General features: G+C 42.0%; 1 protein-coding gene across 2 annotated transcripts in view; it reads right to left on the bottom strand.

The window, feature by feature from the left end:
- SPATA13 (spermatogenesis associated 13) overlaps positions 1-17346 on the bottom strand; it is a 351835-nt gene extending 334489 nt beyond the window's left edge. The window contains exon 1 of one of the 2 annotated variants that reach the window (XM_087436294.1): positions 16965-17346. In XM_087436294.1, coding sequence (XP_087292420.1) covers positions 16965-16976 — 12 coding nt within the window. In that variant the 5' untranslated portion in view covers positions 16977-17346. The remainder of the gene's footprint in view (positions 1-16964) is intronic. The other variant, XM_087436291.1, reaches the window with a different exon arrangement.
- Between the last annotated feature and the right edge of the window lie 438 nt (positions 17347-17784).

The following is a 17784-nucleotide window of genomic DNA, read 5'->3' as shown; positions in this document are numbered from 1 at the left end:
GTCCGAGGGGCCCTGGGAATCACCTGTTGAAGGTGCAGAGCCTTCAGGAGCCTGGACCCCTGCGGCATGTGTGGAATGGAGCCGCCACCACACCAGCGCCCACCACTGACCCGCGACATCCGCCCTGGGCTGTTAGCGAGTCCTTAACGCTTTTATGTGTCAAGCCACCGACATGTTGGGCTTTGTTTATTGTAGGGCCTAGTGTCACCGTAACTAATGACCTCATTGTCATGTTTAATCCTCACAACGACCTAAGTGCTGCATGTGGCTCTGAGGCAGGGCCTTCAGTGAGGGGCACTAGGTCACACAGCTCATCAGACTGGAGCTGGACTTACCCTGACTGGGGTTAAGAGCACAGAGCTGAACTCCATCTCTGCCTAATCCCGAGAACCAGACTCGGGGAGTGTCAGGAGCGTGCGGTGCCTGTCACCTCCCTGCAGACGGGCCTAAGCATTCTACCAACTTCGTAGACTGTCATGAGGGCTAAATAAAATAATCCATGTAAAATACCTAGCAGAGTGCTAAGCTTATAGTAAACACTCAGTGAATGTTAGCACTTTATTACAATAAGCTTGTGGTTATCATCGTTTCCTCTTGCTGTTTGCAGTAGCTTTATGTATTTCACTATACGAAAATCTTCATTCTGAAAAAGGACTTACTCTCTTCATGTAAGATTTTTCTTCTCAAAAACAACCCCCACCCTCCAGTCCAAAGCCTCCCTAATCTGATTTTCTACACACAGAGGTCATTGTATGATGAATATTCTGCTCTCTTGGTGTTACGGAATGAGAACCTCTAAACAATTGCTCTCCAAGAACGTTGCCTTTGGTCACACAAGCAGTATGCATTATGTTGCAATGCTAACCCTTGCTCTTTTTCCTGTTGGTCTCACCAAGAAACTAGTCTTATCAGCCTGTGCAGGGAGAGAATGAAGCAGTAGCACAAAGACAGCTGGTCCTTGGGAGCCTGGGTCTCGCTGACTTGCCAGGGTGAAGCCCCATGGGAGAGAAGTTTCTTACGACCACAACATTCACCATCCATTTCAGGGGAGAAAAGAGGAGCAGGGGGGAAGTCATCTGAGAGTGTCTTAAGCTCAGGGTTTGCTTGCTTACTTTAGACAGAGTCCACTAAAATACAGCCTTTGTTATTTTTACTGTACTGCGTACTGATCAGACCCTAAGTCCCAAATCAATGACTACATTTTTGCAAACACAGGATTTCTTGCCCTGAATCAGCCCCAAACCACACTTACGTCTCCAAAAGAGAGCTACAAATGTATCAAAAAGAAAGGACAGCAGAGGTTCTCTGATGGGCCATCCTTGAAGACTGCACTCAAAGGCAATTTGAGTTATGGTGCACTCAAAAACCATCCCTTCCCCACCAACCCCGACCGGGATCTCTGCCCCAAGCTTCGCCCAAGTGTCCAGTGAGCTCCTTGCCTGTCTTGGTCCAGAACATCAGCAGGTGTCTTTTGTTTCCCTGCTGCCTGGTCTCACCCTTGAGCAAGGCTTGTATTCAGTGTCCTTCTCATGAGGCTAGTGGGCCATCAGGCAAGTAAGATCTCAGCTAACCTAGCCCCCTCTTCTTGCTGCACAGGTTTCAGAATTTTCAGGGAAGACATTCAGGGTTTCAATACATAATATTATCACAACCCACTCACACATGGCAACACCCCATTCCCAGAAGACAGTCTCCTTCAGTTCTCCAGCCATCTTTCAACAGTCACTCATCAACAGATATTTCCAAGCAATAAATATCTTAGCTGCTGGGGCAATGGTGGGAAACAAGGGAGACGTGGTCCAGCTCCTTGGGCACTTAGGGCCCGGGGGGTACCTGTTTGTACAAGGAAACAGGCTGTTACCGTACAGGCTGATCATGTAAGATAAGGGACATTCAGGGGCCTAGGAAAAGCCCCCGACCCAGACTTGGGGAGTGGCAGGAAAGACTTGCTGGAGGAAGAATGACTAGGAGTTATCCAGGTGAAGGAGGTGGAGGGAATGGAATGGGGAGAACATTCCAGAAGAAGAGCAGATTTAAAGGTCCTGAAACAAGAGTGTGCACCCTGAGTTTAAAGAATTGACAGATCACTAAGGGAAGAGCAGAGTGTGGGAGGAGAGGGGTGGTGAGGGAGGGAGCTGAAGGGTAAGTGAGGCAGGCCAGGGTGTGCTGGCCTTGGAGGCTGAGTTAGGGAGTTTGACTTTTATCCTAGGGGCAACTGGGGACCATCAAAGGGTTTAAAGCAGAGATGTGATGATCTGATTTGCATTTTATAAAAGTAACGCTTGGCTACAGATCAGAGAACTATCGAATGGGGACAAGTCTGGAGGCAAAGGATCAGTGGATGACTGCTGCAGGTAACCAAGAAGAGCTCGGATGGGGTCTGGACAAGGTGGTGGTGATGGGGGCGCAGGCTGCTGGACACACTGGAGGAACTTTTAGTAGATCGGATTGGTTCGTGATATGCTGGAGGTGGAGGAGAGTGGGAAGATGTCTTAGAAAATTCAGACAGGAAATATAGGAACTGAAGAGTTGCTCTGTGGGTCAGAGGAATGAGTTCAGAGTGGGGCATGTTGAGTCTGAGGTATCCAGTATGTACTTAGCTATATGGGCTTAGCAAAATGAAATTTAATAATATGCTACTTTTTGGTTATTTTTTCAGTTCATACCAAGTTATTTACTATCTTGGGTTTATACATTCACCTTTTAAAAGATGAGTAAATCCTAAATAACATTGAAACACATTGTGAGAAAAGAAATTTTTATAATTTTCTCACAAAGATATCTTTTCTTCTGAATATAACCACTTCAATAAAGCCTCCAACAGCATCAGACTGTCTCTCCCCTTAATAAAATTTATTGTCATGAAGCCAGTATTTGGTCAACGGTGTTGAAAAGCAGGTTTCACTATTCTTAGACAAAGCTCTCGTTTCACAGCAGAGCTCCAAAAGTCTCCCACAGGCTGCGTTAAGGATGCCAAATAAAAGTAAATTTTTCAACAACAGCCGATATAAAAAGAGGGAGGAGGAAAACTCAATAGCCCAGCTGAGAAATGAACAAAGGAAATGAAGATAGTCCCAGTAAAAGAAAATACAATGGCCCTGAGACACTCAGAGTTCACTCAGGATAAGATAAACGTAAATCCAGCTATCCTGAGACACCATTTTCCACTCTGAGATGAACAAAGATGAAGGAGTTTGGTGACACACTGTGCTGCAAGGAGGTAGGAAAACAGTCTCTAAAGGAGGTGTAAATGGGTACAATTTCCATGGAGGCCAATTTAGCAATAGCCCAAAATTTAATATGCCCACAACAGTTTGTTTCAGCAAATCCATTTCAAGACGTTTGTTTACCAGATATACTCATACGTATGTGAAATAAGGTCACAGTTATTCACTGAAGCATTAAAATAACCTCAACACCCATCAATAGGGAACTAGTTTATGTAATACGTTACAACTATAGAACAGAATACTATGCAGCCATCAAGAAGAATGAAAAAAGGTGGAAACAACCAAATGTCCATTGCCAGGTGAATGGATAAACAAAATATGGTGTATACATACAATGGGATATTATTCAGCCATTAAAAGGAAATGAAATTCTGGGGCCGGCCTCGTGGCTTAGCGGTTAAGTGAGCGCGCTCCGCTACCGGCGGCCCGGGCTCGGATCCCGGGCGTGCACCGATGCACTGCTTCTCCAGCCATGCTGAGGCCGCATCCCACATACAGCAGCTAGAAGGATGTGCAACTATGACATACAACTATCTACTGGGGCTTTGGGGAAAAAAAACGAGGAGGATTGGCAATAGATGTTAGCTCAGGGCCAGTCTTCCTCAGCAAAAAGAGGAGGATTAGCATGGATGTTAGCTCAGGGCTGATCTTCCTCACAAAAAAATAAAAATAAAAATAAAAATAAAAAGGACATGAAATTCTGATGTATGCTATAACATGGATGAACCCTGAGATGATTAAGCTAAGGGAAATCAGCTGGACAGAAAAGGACAAGTATCGTGTGATTCTACTCATATGAATCCTACGACAGTCAAATTCACAGAAACAGAAAGCAGAACGGTGGTTACCAGGGACCGGGGGGCAGGGGGAGTTACTGTCTAATGGGCACAGAGTTTCAGTTTAGGAAGATGAAAAAGTTCTGGAGATGGATGGTGGTGATGGCTGCACAACAGTGTGAGTGTGTATGCACTAATGCCACAGAAGTGTACACTTAAAAACAGTAAATTTCATGTTATATATACTATTTTATCACAATAAAAAAAAGAATGAAGAAGTGCTTTATGTACTGATATGGAATAATTTCCAAAATATATCATTAAGTGAAAATAAAATTTTCAGAATACTATGTATACTATATCATCACTTGTGTAAAAACTAGAGGGGGATAGAAGAAAATACATTTACTTATATAGGCACAGAATTTCTACAAAGCATGTGGAAGGACCTGGTAATACTGGCTGCCTCGCTGGGGGAGCTGGGGACCTGGAGGTGTTAGTGGAGTGGAAGGCAGGAGAGAGGAGGCAACATTTCAGCAGATCCTCTTTTGTACCTTCTAATTTTCTAGCATGTAAGTATATTACATATTTTTAAAAATTAAAACAATTAAAATTTAAAAATACAATTAAAATTTTTATAAGAAATAGAGTTTTTCTTGCTTTCTTAAAAACTGCCATCTCTCTCACTATGAAAATCCATATTTTAAATAATCAGTTTTTTAAAAATAGATTTTTACTAAATTAGTGGGATATATCTTTTTGTTCAATTAGCAAATTAAACTATCATGAACACTAAATTTTGAATATAAAACCACCTGAATAAAAACATTCATAAAGGACGTTGTTTTCTGTCATGTGGCTACTTCATTCACAGCCTTTAGCTCAACTACTTGGACTAAATCTTTCTCACTCCTTCATAATCCATCTTCATAAATCAGATCCCAATGAAAATTCCAGAAGCACCTTTTCCAAAGAAATAATCAAGGATGAACTCTTTGAAAGTGAACGTCCCTGCCCTCCTTCAGTCCACTCCCGGTGGCCCCTGGTCCCACACTGGCTCCCGCTGTGCCCAGTGACCCCGCTGGCTGGTGCCTTCCTTTCAGCTGCCGCTAACTTCCTCTTCTTCTTCCCTTTACTAAGCCCGTCAAGTCATAAGTAAATCAAAGTGCCTGCCATTACATTTTGGCTGGTATTATACCTATCAAATCTTTTTTTTTTTTTTTTAAAGATTTTATTTATTTATTTTTTCCCCCAAAGCCCCAGCGGACAGCTGCATGTCATAGCTGCACATCCTTCTAGTTGCTGCATGTGGGACGTGGCCTCAGCATGGCCGGAGAAGCGGTGCGTCGGTGCACGCCCGGGATCCGAACCCGGGCCGCCAGCAGCGGAGCGCGTGCACCCAACCGCCAAGCCACCGGGCCGGCCCATACCTATCAAATCTTGATACGACTGTCTCCTGTTGCCTTTAGAAGAGGCTACTTGACTCCTAAACTTCTGATTAGGGTTCTACTAAAAAATACAATTTTTACAAGAAACTCTATCATTGGGCAACATTCTTTGAAAATTCTTTCACTTTTCTTATTTTTAACAGGAAAAAAGAGTCTTAAGTGTTCTTAAATTTTCTAAAGAAATTTGCCCTTCTTTTCCTTTTCTTCCTTTTTTTAATAAACAGGTTCTAACTGCTAACGGCATTTTAACTTTTCTTGCTTATTATCCTCAATGTCTTAGTGCATAGCTTGCAGTGTGCTTTGAGGATTGGTCAATTTGAAATTAAAATATATATCTGTTATTTATTGAGGGGGAAAAAAAACCTGTTTATACTTTGGATCATCAAAATACCAAACTTTCCAAATCCGGGGCTTTTACCTCCTCATTAGTCTTCATTAGTCAACACTTAATGGCATAACCAAATTCTTACTGGCCAAATCATGTTTTTTAGGGGGAAAAAAATGCCTAATTCAGTCACTGACTGCCTAAGTTGGCTGAATACAAACATTGTTGGAAGAATGATTTGCTTGGGCAGTTTTCTGGAACTAACAATGATTAATATAATATTTAACTGTAAAGGTGATTAAAGTTTTCTCCAGGGAATATATTCCCACAACCAGGGGAACTGTTGATTTTCACATTATTTGAGTTATCTTTCATCCCACTAAAGATGTAGGTATCTTATAAGTAGTGTGTGTCCTCACTTTCAAGTCACATACAGATTTAAGAGCTAGACAGGACAAAATTTCCTTTTCTCTTTTTTTTTTCCTGAGGTTGGACATCAGCTTTGCCATTTACCCGCAGTGTCCTTGGACAGGTGATGTAACTTCTCCAAGCCTCACTTTACTAACCTCCATCATAAGAATAACCATAGCTCCAAATAGCATAAAATATATCTGCGTCTTGTTCACAGTAAGTGCTCATTAATGTTCTTCCCCTTCCTTTTAAAAAATAATCAGTGATATATTTTTACACTAAGAATTAAGTATATCCAACAATTTTCTCAAAATTATAATAGATGCAGTTGGAAATTTCTTAGTTTCTCCACTCCTTACTTTGGGAAATACTACAGAATGGTGGTATCTAGTTGTAACCTATGCAAGATGGAATTAGTTATCTCTGGTGGGAAAGTCAGCAAAGGACTGAGCTAGAATCCCTCTCAGTGATTGCCCCTGAGCCAGAGGAAGAAAAGAAAGGCCACTGCGTGGATCTTGGATAGAAATGTTCTCAAACAGAAAACTGTACATATTTCTCATGCTGATGGTATGGATATGCTCAACCTATAAACCAAAACATTCTTATTTAAATACAGATCACAGTATGCATTTTCTTAAAATTTGCCTAATTAGAAACTTTCAGGCAATGTTTGTGTGGTTTTCTTTTTCCTCTCAAAGTAGATAAATATATAAATAATTAGAAAGGAAAAAATTTTCTAAAACATCACATTTACTATCTAAATAGAGACCTAGCCACTGAAAGGAAACTTGATAAATAATATCCCAAGATTATAAATTCCATAAACGAAGAGATCTGTCTTCACTATGCGGGGTCAGTGTAGGTTTCATTTAGTTCGATCCCCTAGTTCATTTAAAATACAAATCCAAAATACCAAAATTCAAAACTTTTCAACATTTCACATGTGTGAAATGACGGATAATTGTGTTCCACTTTGTATACGCTGTAATTCACTGCACGAGGAAGGCCGTCTACGTTTCCAGTCAAAGGAAATTACAGGCATCTGAGTTGAGGATGCAGCCTGAGATATTCTACTTGAGATGTAACATAACGACAACAGAAACAGCCTCAAAAGACTAGGACATTCTTATGGCAATATCACTGCTGTAATGGCCTGACGCTTTCTCCAGGCTGAGATCTCACAGCCGAGACACAGAAGGCAGGAGCATCCGAAGACAATTATATTTTTACAAAGGCATAAACCAGAAGAATAAATTAAGACAAGGTAAGAAATTCTCACCTCTAAAAACTTTCCTGGAGATACCTTCCCAGCCTTGTGAATGAAAACGGGGAGGTAATATTATCGCTGACCATTACAGTCTCACAGGGACTCTAGAAACTCGCAGATAAAAATCAGAGTGATTGATATTGACCAGCATTTGGGATTCTTAGAGAAGACACATTCCATTTTAAGCTGCTTTTCAGAAAGAGCACAATTCCAGAACACTAGAGACCCTAGAAATTATCTAATCAAGTCCCCCTTCTTGCAGATAACAAAATGTAATCTCTGGGATTTTGGCTTGCTAAACATTTGTTAATTTGTATGAGAGACAAGATTTGCACCCAGGTCTCCCAACCCTTCTCTAACACTCTTTGCTCTTACGCCTTGCCCATCCAAATAAAATTCTCAGTTGCTCTAATCTTCATGTTACAAAGGCTTTGTGCAACAAAAATGCATTTCACTTGTTTGGAATTCAGCACGTATTTTCTTAGAAATAGGATATACAATGAATCAGCCCCAAATACCTAATGCATGCACATGAAGCAGCAGTATGCTAAAAAAAAAAAAAGACACCTGCAAATCTAACACCCTACAACTGAATTTACCATTCCAAACGGAATTTACCATTCCAACTTGAAATGCCCGGAACGATGGACACCCACTCTCCCTGCGGGGACCCCTCCAACTCCAAATACCTGCTGATCATCATGAAGGGAGGAGCTGGGCTCCAGTGGGTGAGAAGTGGGGAGCCTGGGGCTTCTGGGGGTGTCAGGAAACACTTCTGCATTCCGGGGCTGGCTTCCTAGTCACCATGTTTATTTTCTTCCATCAGTCTCAGGAAGAGGACCACCTGCTGTTGGCCTATCTTCTGTCACCAGCGAGGATTTTGGACCAGTGTTTTTCTCCTCTCTGCCCTGCTGTTGCCCTCAATACGGTCTCATATTCTTACGCTGCCCACATATCCTCAGTCTTTCTATGGCTTTCTAAGGATTTACGACTGCTACCAGTGATGAGGGGAGAGAATAGAAATGGCTCTCTCTTCTGCTCTTTCAGCCCCCTCCCTTCTTTTATTTCCTTCAAACCCTGATGAGTTTCCTCCAGGAGTATAAAGGCTTAAAAATCCCATGGCCAGATTCACCGTGGTTTAAACACACTCAGAGATAGGATTTTTTGAGCACCCTCACTAGATTGAAGTAAGACTCTAAAAAGCAGGAAAGGGCCTGGTTTAGGGGGTTGGGCTGATGAGAACTTCAAGGACATAAGCATCTGGGAAGCCACAGAGAGGAAGGAAAATGTAGTTCTCTGGCCACTGAGTCCCACCTCCAGCAATTGTTCTGGGTGGCTCGTGTATATCTAGGAGTGTGCGCGTGACAGAGCCTTTAACTGTGCTCTCATATATATTTTCGTGTCTGTCTACGCTGGACTTAAGTATCAGCTGCTTGAGGAGAAAGTCCGTGACGTGTCTTCTCATGCCCTGTCAGCACGGAGCAGGCGGTGAGTGACGGGTAAATACCTGTTGACTGCCCGGGAACTTCGAAGCCACATGACCTTCTCCACAACCTTCTCCAGGAGCATAGGGGAATGAAGGGTGTTTCACTGTGCCAAATCTGGGGAAGCCATGAACAGCCATGAACAGTAGTTTTTCCTCACTCTATACATTTTTCTTTGGTTCTTTTCTCCTAACTTGAGGGGAGTATGTCTGAGGCGAGCTTTTAATTAAAAGGTGTTACAGAAGCAGCTGTTGAACAGATCAACCCACCTCCTGGACCTGTGCCAGACGATTTCACAACTGACCAGTTACACAAATGTCTGGCTCAACTCAGAAGGAGAAATATATATTCTGCCCTTCAGGGACTTGCACTAAATTTTAAAGCTGACTTTTCAAACTCCAGGTACTGGCATGGATCCCCTTACTAATTAAGTATGCCCTGCTCTGAGGAACAGGCAGTCTTTTTTGGCTGGGATAACAATAGCTATTCCACACAAGAACCTGTTTCTGAAACCACCCGTCATGGAAAGCTACTGGACCATGTCCAAAGAGTACATTTCAAAAGCTTTTGGTATTCCCTGAAAAAGTGCCACCGAGTATACCGGATGCACATTCTTCGGTTGGGATATTTCAGAATATAGCCTGGGGCCTCACACTTAGAAGTAAATAGGCTGGTCCTCAAAGGGCACCGACTCAGGGAAGGGCCAAGAAGACATGAATAACAACTCCTCAATTCAAGGTGGTGAGGGCAGCTTCTGTGGGACTGTAACAGAAAGAGATTCCTAAAACAATGACAGAGTTTCGATTCAACTTACAAAAAGGGCCAAGAAGTGACCTATTAATACTCTTTGAGCCAGTGACAAGACATTACATGAAGAAAAGTGGACAACTATGCTCCACCTTTTCTGAAGGCAGAATATGAAGTAATGAAGAAAGTCAAGGACACAAACAAAAGGACTTTGAGATTCTGATGACTGGTGAACACTGAATCTTTCATTGCAGATGACTCTGGAAACTTCTTTGGCCATCTTGAAACAGCATTGATTCCTACTTTTACAAAGCAGGTTCTGTGTAGTCCAGCCGAGGACAGGCACTGGCTTCCCTCTAGTCCCTGCTACCCTATGACCACAGCATTTTAATATTTTGAGTCTTTGCAACACATGCCAGTTTAACCTTTTTAGTTGTCCAATGTCTCAGAGAAAACCTTCACATTCTTCTGGCTACCTTTCACTGAAATATTATACCAAACATATCCTGTTAGAAATAAACATGGAAAATGCCATCCCAATAGAAGGTTGTCCTTGCTTATCTTCATGGCTCTGAGAGCTGTAAAATCCATGCTTCATTGTCCTTTCGGTATTGTGATTTCATTCTTATCGGATTCATCATGCTGACCTGGCCATGCATATGACTCAAATCACTCCGCCGCTCAAAAAAAGGCAGAGAGACAGGTCATACCTAGCTGGAAATGGGGTCGTCATCAGCTTCATCTGCACTTGTCAAAACCTGACAATGTTTGAAGCTGACCCTGCAGAGGTGAGAGTGAAAACATAGTAGGAAGTAAGCTAAATATAGAGGAATTCAGTTTGAATCTCTTTTTTTTTTCTTTATACATCCAGTGTAATATACTGATGTAAAAAATTTCCACAACTTGCTCAAACATTTATTTGTGCTTGGAGAGAATACTAATGGGAACACTAAAGTAATCGAAATAGGTCTTGTCTTCAGAGTCATAGACCAAGTTTACTTTGCTCTGTTATGGGCTGGATAGTGTTCCCCCAAAATCCCTATGTTGAAGTCCTAACCCCCAGTACCTCAGAATGTGACTGTATTTGGAGATAGGACCTTTAAAGAGGCAATTAAGGCAAAGTGAGGACACGTGGGTGGGCCCTGATCCAATATGACAGGTGTCATAAGAAAAAGAGATTAGGACACAGACACACGCACAGAGGGAAGACCACGTGAGGACACAGCAGAAAGCCGGCCGTCTGCAAGCCAAGGAGAGAGGTCTCAGAAGAAACCAACTCTGCTCACAACTTGATCTTGGACTTTCAGCCTCCGAAACTGTGAGAAAATAAATGTCTATTGTTTAAGTCAGCCAGTCTGTAGTACTTTGTTATGGCAGCTCTAGCAGACCAATATGCCCCGCCCCCTGGGTCTCCTCACTACCAATTTTGACATTGCTTCCTTCTTTTATCAACTTCATTTCACTCTTTTTCCTAATGCTCACTTTCTTTTCCTCCACTGAGCCCCTCTCTACCTGTTCCTTTCTTCTGTCCTGCCTCTTTCTTTACTTGTGTTTTAAAAGAGGTTCCCTCACCTTCTTCCCAGACAGTGATGGGAGCCTTGGGAAGGTGAGGGGAGAGAACACATCATGCACCCAGCATACCCAGGTCTGTTGACAGGCCCAGTCTGCCAAAGCTCACAGGTGCATCTGGTTTGCAAAGGTAAAATGCAAAATCATTTGACATCATTAGAAAATGTGCCTCCCCCTTTCTGGGTGACTCTGACCAAGTCATTCAACTTTTCTGAGTTTCTGTTTCCCCATATACTAAAACAAAATGGTGATGAGAACTCTTGCATGGTTGCTGTGAGGTTCAATTAAGATAATACATTGGAGGGCCGGCCCCGTGGCTTAGCGGTTAAGTGCGTGCTCTCCGCTGCCGGCGGCCCGGGTTCGGATCCCGGGTGCGCACCGAGGCACCACTCCTCCAGCCATGCTGAGGCCGCATCCCACATACAGCAACTAGAAGGATGTGCAGCTATGACAGACAACTATGTACTGGGGCTTTGGGGGAAAAATAAAATAAATAAAATCTTTAAAAAAAAAAAAAAAAGATAATACATTGGAAAATACTTTATATACTAATCACTATAGCTTAGTTTTTCTATATGTAAAATAGGTACTACCTACAATTTTATAGTATAGTATCATGAAAAAACCAATCAGCAAATAATTAAAACTTCTTTGACTCTGAATATTATATATTTTAAAGGATTATTGCTACTCTATATTTCAGTGGCCTAAAAAAGTTTATTTTTGTTTCTCCTACTAGTTAATATTTATGAAGAGTGTTGTACTTGGTATTAAGAGGAGGATTCTAAAGACACAAAAGACCTGGTTCTTGCCTTCATGTATCCTGCAATCTATTTGTAAAAATAAACTTATAAAAATAAAAAACACTTATAAAATTAGTTCAAAGTAGTTTTCAGGGCTGCAACAGGGTATATGTAGCCAAATCTCACTGCAGGTCAAGCCAGGGACATAGGTGAACTTTCTAGGACAACTTTCCAGACAGCAATTTCCAACTGTCACCTATCTAAAGTCACTGCTAGTGGAAGCTAACAAATCTGATTTATATTCTTTTTCTTTTTTTTTTTGTGAGGAAGATCAGCCCTGAGCTAACATCCATGCTAATCCTCCTCTTTTCGCTGAGGAACACCAGCCCTGAGCTAACACCTATTGCCAATCCTCCTCCTTTTTTACCCTTTTTCTCCCCAAAGCCCCAGTAGATAGTTGTATGTCATAGTTGTACATCCTTCTAGTTGCTTTATATGGGATGCCGCCTCAGCATGGCTGGACAAACAGTGCATCGGTGCACGCCCGGGATCGGAACCCGGGCTGCCGGTAGTGGAGCGCATGCACTTAACCGCTAAGCTAGAGGGCCGGCCCCTAACAAATCTAATTTAAAAGAGTTAAAATCAACATAGTATAGAAGTCCTCACCAGAGCAATTAGGCAAGAAAAAGAAATAAAAGGGATCCAAATTGGAAAGAAAAAAGTAAAACTGTCACTATTTGTGAATGATACGATTCTATACATAGAAAATCCTAAAGAATCCACCAAAAAACTATTAGAAATAATTAATGAATACAGTAAAGTTGCAAGGCACAAAATCAACATACAAAAATCAGTTGTGTTTCTACACACAAACAATGAAATAGCAGAAAGAGAAATTAAGAATACAATCCCATTTACAATCGCAAGAAAAGGAATAAAATACCTGAATAAATTTAACCAAGGAGGTGAAAGACCTATACACTGAAAACTATAAGACATTGTTTTAAAGACATTGAAGTAGACATAAAGAAACAGAAAGATATTCCATGCTCATGGATTGGAAAAATAAACATAGTTAAAATATCCACACTACCTAAAGCAATCTACAGATTTAATACAATCCGAATCAGAATCCCAATGGCAGTTTTCAAGGAAATAGAACAAAGAATCCTAAAATTTATATGGAACAACTAAAGACCCCCAATAGCCAAAGTAATCCTGAGAAAAAAGAACAAAGCTGGAGGTACCACAATCCCCGAATTCAAAATATATTACAAAGCAATGGTAATCAAAACAGCATGGTACTGGCACAAAAACAGACACACAGATCAATGGAACAGAATTGAAAGCCCAGAAATAAAACCACACATCTATGGACAGCTAATCTTCAACAAAGGAGCCAAGAACATACAATGAAGAAAGGAAAGTCTCTTCAAAAAATGGTGTTGGGAAAACTGGATAGCCACATGCAACAGAATGAAAGTAGACCATTATCTTGTACCATACACAAAAATTAACTCAAAATGGATTAAAGATTTGAATGTAAGACTTGAAACCATAAAGCTCCTAGAAGAAAACATAGGTAGTACACTCTTTGACATCCGTCTTGGCAGTATCTTTTTGAATACCATGTCTCCTCAGGCAAGGGAAACAAAAGAAAAAATAAACAAATGGGACTACGTCAGACCAAGAAGCATCTGCAGGGGAAAGGAAACCATCAATAAAATGAAAAGACAACCCACCAACTGGGAGAAAATATTTGCAAATCATGTATCCAACAAGGAGTTAATTTCCAAAATATATAAAGAACTCACACAACTCCACAAAAAAATGAACAACTCAATCAAAAAATGGGCAAAGGATATGAACAGACATTTTTACAATGAAGATATACAGATGGCCAACAGGCACATGAAAAGATGTTCAACATCATTAATTATTAGGGAAATGCAAATCAAAACTGCAATGAGATATCACCACACACCAGTCAGAATGGCTATAATTACCAAGACAAAAAATAACAAATGTTGGAGAGGATGTAGAGAAAAGGGAACTCTCATACACTGATGGTGGGAATGCAAACTGGTGCAGCCTCTATGGAAAACAGCATGGAGATTTCTCAAAAAAATTAAAAATAGAAATACCATATGATCCAGACATTCTACTATTTGGTATTTATCCAAAAGAAATGAAATCAATAATTCAAAAAGATATATGCAGCCCTATGTTCACTGCAGCATTATTCACAATAGCCAAGATGTGGAAGCAACCCAACTGCCCATCAACAGATAAATGGATAAAGAAGATGTGGTATATATATATACAAGGGAATACTACTCAGCCATGAAAAAAAGGTGTGCCATTTGCGACAACATGGATGGACCTTGAGGGTATTATGCTGAGCAACATAAGTCAGACAAAAAGACAAATACTATATGATTTCTCTCATATGTGGAAGACAAACAAACAAACACATAGATACAGAGAACAGATTGGTGGTTACAAGAGGTGAAGGGGGTGGGAGGTGGGCAAGAGGGGTAAAGGGGTACACATGTATGGTGACGAACAAAAACTAGACTATTGGTGGTGAACAGGAGGCAGTCTATACAGAAGCCGAAATATAATGATGTACACCTGAAATTTACACAATATTATAAACCAATGTTACCTCAATAAAATAACAAAAATTTAAATATATATATTTAAAATCAGGAAAGGTGATAAAAACCTGAATGATAACTAAGTAGTATATTTTGCTTTAAGCAAATCTAATTGTATAACAATTTGTACAATAGATGCCTTTATACACAAGTACCTCTAAATAGTCTTAAAACATGATTTGAATGACCAAATTTTTGTTTCCTAATTAACTTCTCACGAACTGCTGAAAAAAGATTATTGACAATAGCAACATTCCAGTAGGAAAAAGTATTCCTCAGAAATGCAGTTAATATCTGACTTGAGAAACATCTCAACCAAAAACTGCATCATTTTTTTTAGAAATTCACGCTTGCTATTAAGAATGATCAAAATATGGTAATTTGGTTAATAGGGACATAGGGATCAAAAGTTTAATGCTTTAGGAGTAGCCTGTCATAGCAGTCACGTTTGAATTTAGATCCTGACTTGACCGCTTACTGACCGTAAACCCTAGTGCAAATTTCTGCACTTTTCTGAGTGTCATCTTCTTTATATTTTAAATGGGCATAATAATGCCTGCCCTGAAAGGGCAAAGGTGATGACATTGATGAAGTGCAAAGCTGGGCTGTGATCAGTGCACCTCTCCTGGCCAGGAGGTGCCAGCCAGGGCCCATCCTGGGTGGAATTTCCAAATGAAAATATTATAGTGGATGATAATTACTTCCTAGCCTTTTCCTCTCCCTAAACTGTGCATTTTTCTAACTCAACGTTGTACGTCCCTTTCACCACTTACTCCTCTTCTCTGGAGTCTAGCACTGTACACAGCACAGAGTAGAGCCTCAATACTCTACTTTGGTGAATGAACCCAAGAATAAATAAACAACACACAGGTAATTGAAAAATGGAGGCAGAGGAAGAAACAAACTAGCGTGTGGAATACATCTTAAGAACTAGGAACAGATCAGTGTCTTTGGCACACAGTTAAAATCTGGAGAAACAGATTAAAAATACCAAAAGATACCTTTAGCTATAGGAGGATAAATAGAAAAGGGGAGTTGGGGGCGGAGTACTACCGTAGCTGCCAATCACTGCTCTGGAAAAGATAATTCAAATTCCTTGCCAATTTTTTTTCTGTAGTATATAGCTAAAACAAATAATCTTTGAGATAATAAGACAAAATTATCTGGCATGTTTACATTTAAGAAAATACCGAGTGAAATAAAATGAAGTTGATTCTCTCCCATCCTTTGAGAAAGTCGTGTCCTTCTAAAACATTTCAAGATGCAACTGTCTGAATTTTTTGTGTGTGTGTGAGGAAGATTGGCTCTGAGCTAACATCCATGCCAGTCTTCCTCTATTTTGCATGTGGGGTGCCACCACAGCATGGCTTGAGGAGCGGTGTGTGCGTCCTCGACCAGGATCCAAATCCACAAACCCGGGGCCCCTGAAGTGGAGTGTGCAAACTTTAGTCCGGGCGGCCAAAGCCGAGAGCATGACCTTAACCACTACACCACTGGGCTGGTCCCATCAACTGTCTGAATTTTTAATACTGTGCCAGCTATCTGCTGTATCTGCTTTTCTTCTGCAAAGATTTTGGTTAATATGTTGGAAAGGCTGAAGGCCAATTCGCTTTCATGGATCCAAACCAGCTTCTATATTTCATTTTTTAAAATGATAATTAAGGAATATCTGTCACCAGATGCTACACTAAAAACGAGGAAGCAGTATCCTTTTTTTATTGCTTTAGAAAGGAGTATCCTCTACCTTTTTCATGTCTTCCATCAGACCACAATCCAAATATTTTCAAAAGCAGCGTAATACGGCATTATGTACGTGATAGCCTAGAAGCCTGCTGCTCTAACGAAAGGACAAGTGGCTGCCAATAGACTTGAGTTAACGATCCAGTGAGACGAGTGTCCAAAGAAACTTCAGACTTGTTGGCTCATCCTGGGGTGAGGCTCCCAAAGATTCCGCTTCCCCCTCCCCGGAGCCCCTCCGTCTCCCGGCAACCCGGGCACGCCGCGGCTCGGCCCCGCCCCCGCTGCCATGGCAACGCCGCCGCGCCGCCTAGCCGGCTTTGTGCTCGCGCCGCCGGGCGCAACTCTGAGCGCTCGCCCCCAGCACCTGCTGGGGCCGCGGCAACTTTTCAAAGCTCCACCGTACCAACTGCTCTGCTGGTCTCCTACCCAGGGTCGCTGATCCTCGCCTCCTCTCACCCTTGTTTCAGAAAAAATGTTCCACGGACACAGGATCTCGGCCACCTACTGCTTGGTGGTCCCTTCTCTAGAAGGAAGGGACCACCTTGGCACAGAAAAACCACTTACGTTTCTCAGCATCCCTCCAGGTTAGCAGGGGAGTCTTTGGAGGGATCTAACCATCCCGCGCCGAGCTCCAAGTGGGAAGAAGTCGCGGAGAAGCGATGAGAAACTTCGTCCCGGGCGAGCGCCGCCCCGAGGGGCCCTGCGCCTTCCTCATTTGCACGACAAAGGGCGGGACCTTCAGGCCACTCGGTCTGGAGACGGTTAATCCTTCTGACTGTTACCTTCCCGGCCAGAGGCTCTGTTCAGATGCCACATTTCCCTGACGATGAACAACTCTACGGGCTCATCCACAGCGGCGAGTTCGGCTTCCAAGACCCGGGCTGGACTATTGTTTGACGGTCTCTGAAGGACGTGGTGGAGGGTGGGAGCGGCCGGCCAGAGCCGTTTCAGGCCGGCTCAGGTTGAATTTCTGGCAGTTTTTCTCTCAAGCGTCCTCTCAGCCCCTTGCTGTTGCATATTCATAAGAAGGCGGAGTCGCTGTCCCCTTCTTTTGAATCCTCAGGGTTGAGAAAGCCGAGGGAAAGAAGTGGGAATGATTTGATTTGGAAGGAAACTCGAAGAGGAGAATAGGGTGGGGAAATAGGTGGTAACATAAATAAGCAAACACAGGATTCCTTTTTCACAATGTCTTCCCCTCCCCCGCAGGCAGCAAGAGCGCGCGCGCGCGCGCACACACACATGCACATACACACCATTTCTCAGTACCAGAACTGAGCAAAGGAAATTTCAAGGAGGTCCTGACTAAATCCCTTGGTCCTAATTATAGTATTAGACTAATTGAGGGATTTTTTTTCTGCCCGGAATTTTTAAGGATGGTTTGAAC

Source organism: Ceratotherium simum, chromosome 10 (assembly GCF_057802395.1).
Source record: "Ceratotherium simum simum isolate JZ-2026a chromosome 10, ASM5780239v1, whole genome shotgun sequence".
NCBI lineage: Eukaryota > Metazoa > Chordata > Mammalia > Perissodactyla > Rhinocerotidae > Ceratotherium > Ceratotherium simum.
The sequence above is the reverse complement of the archived record's forward strand: the minus strand, read 5'-3'. Positions and strand labels throughout refer to the sequence as shown.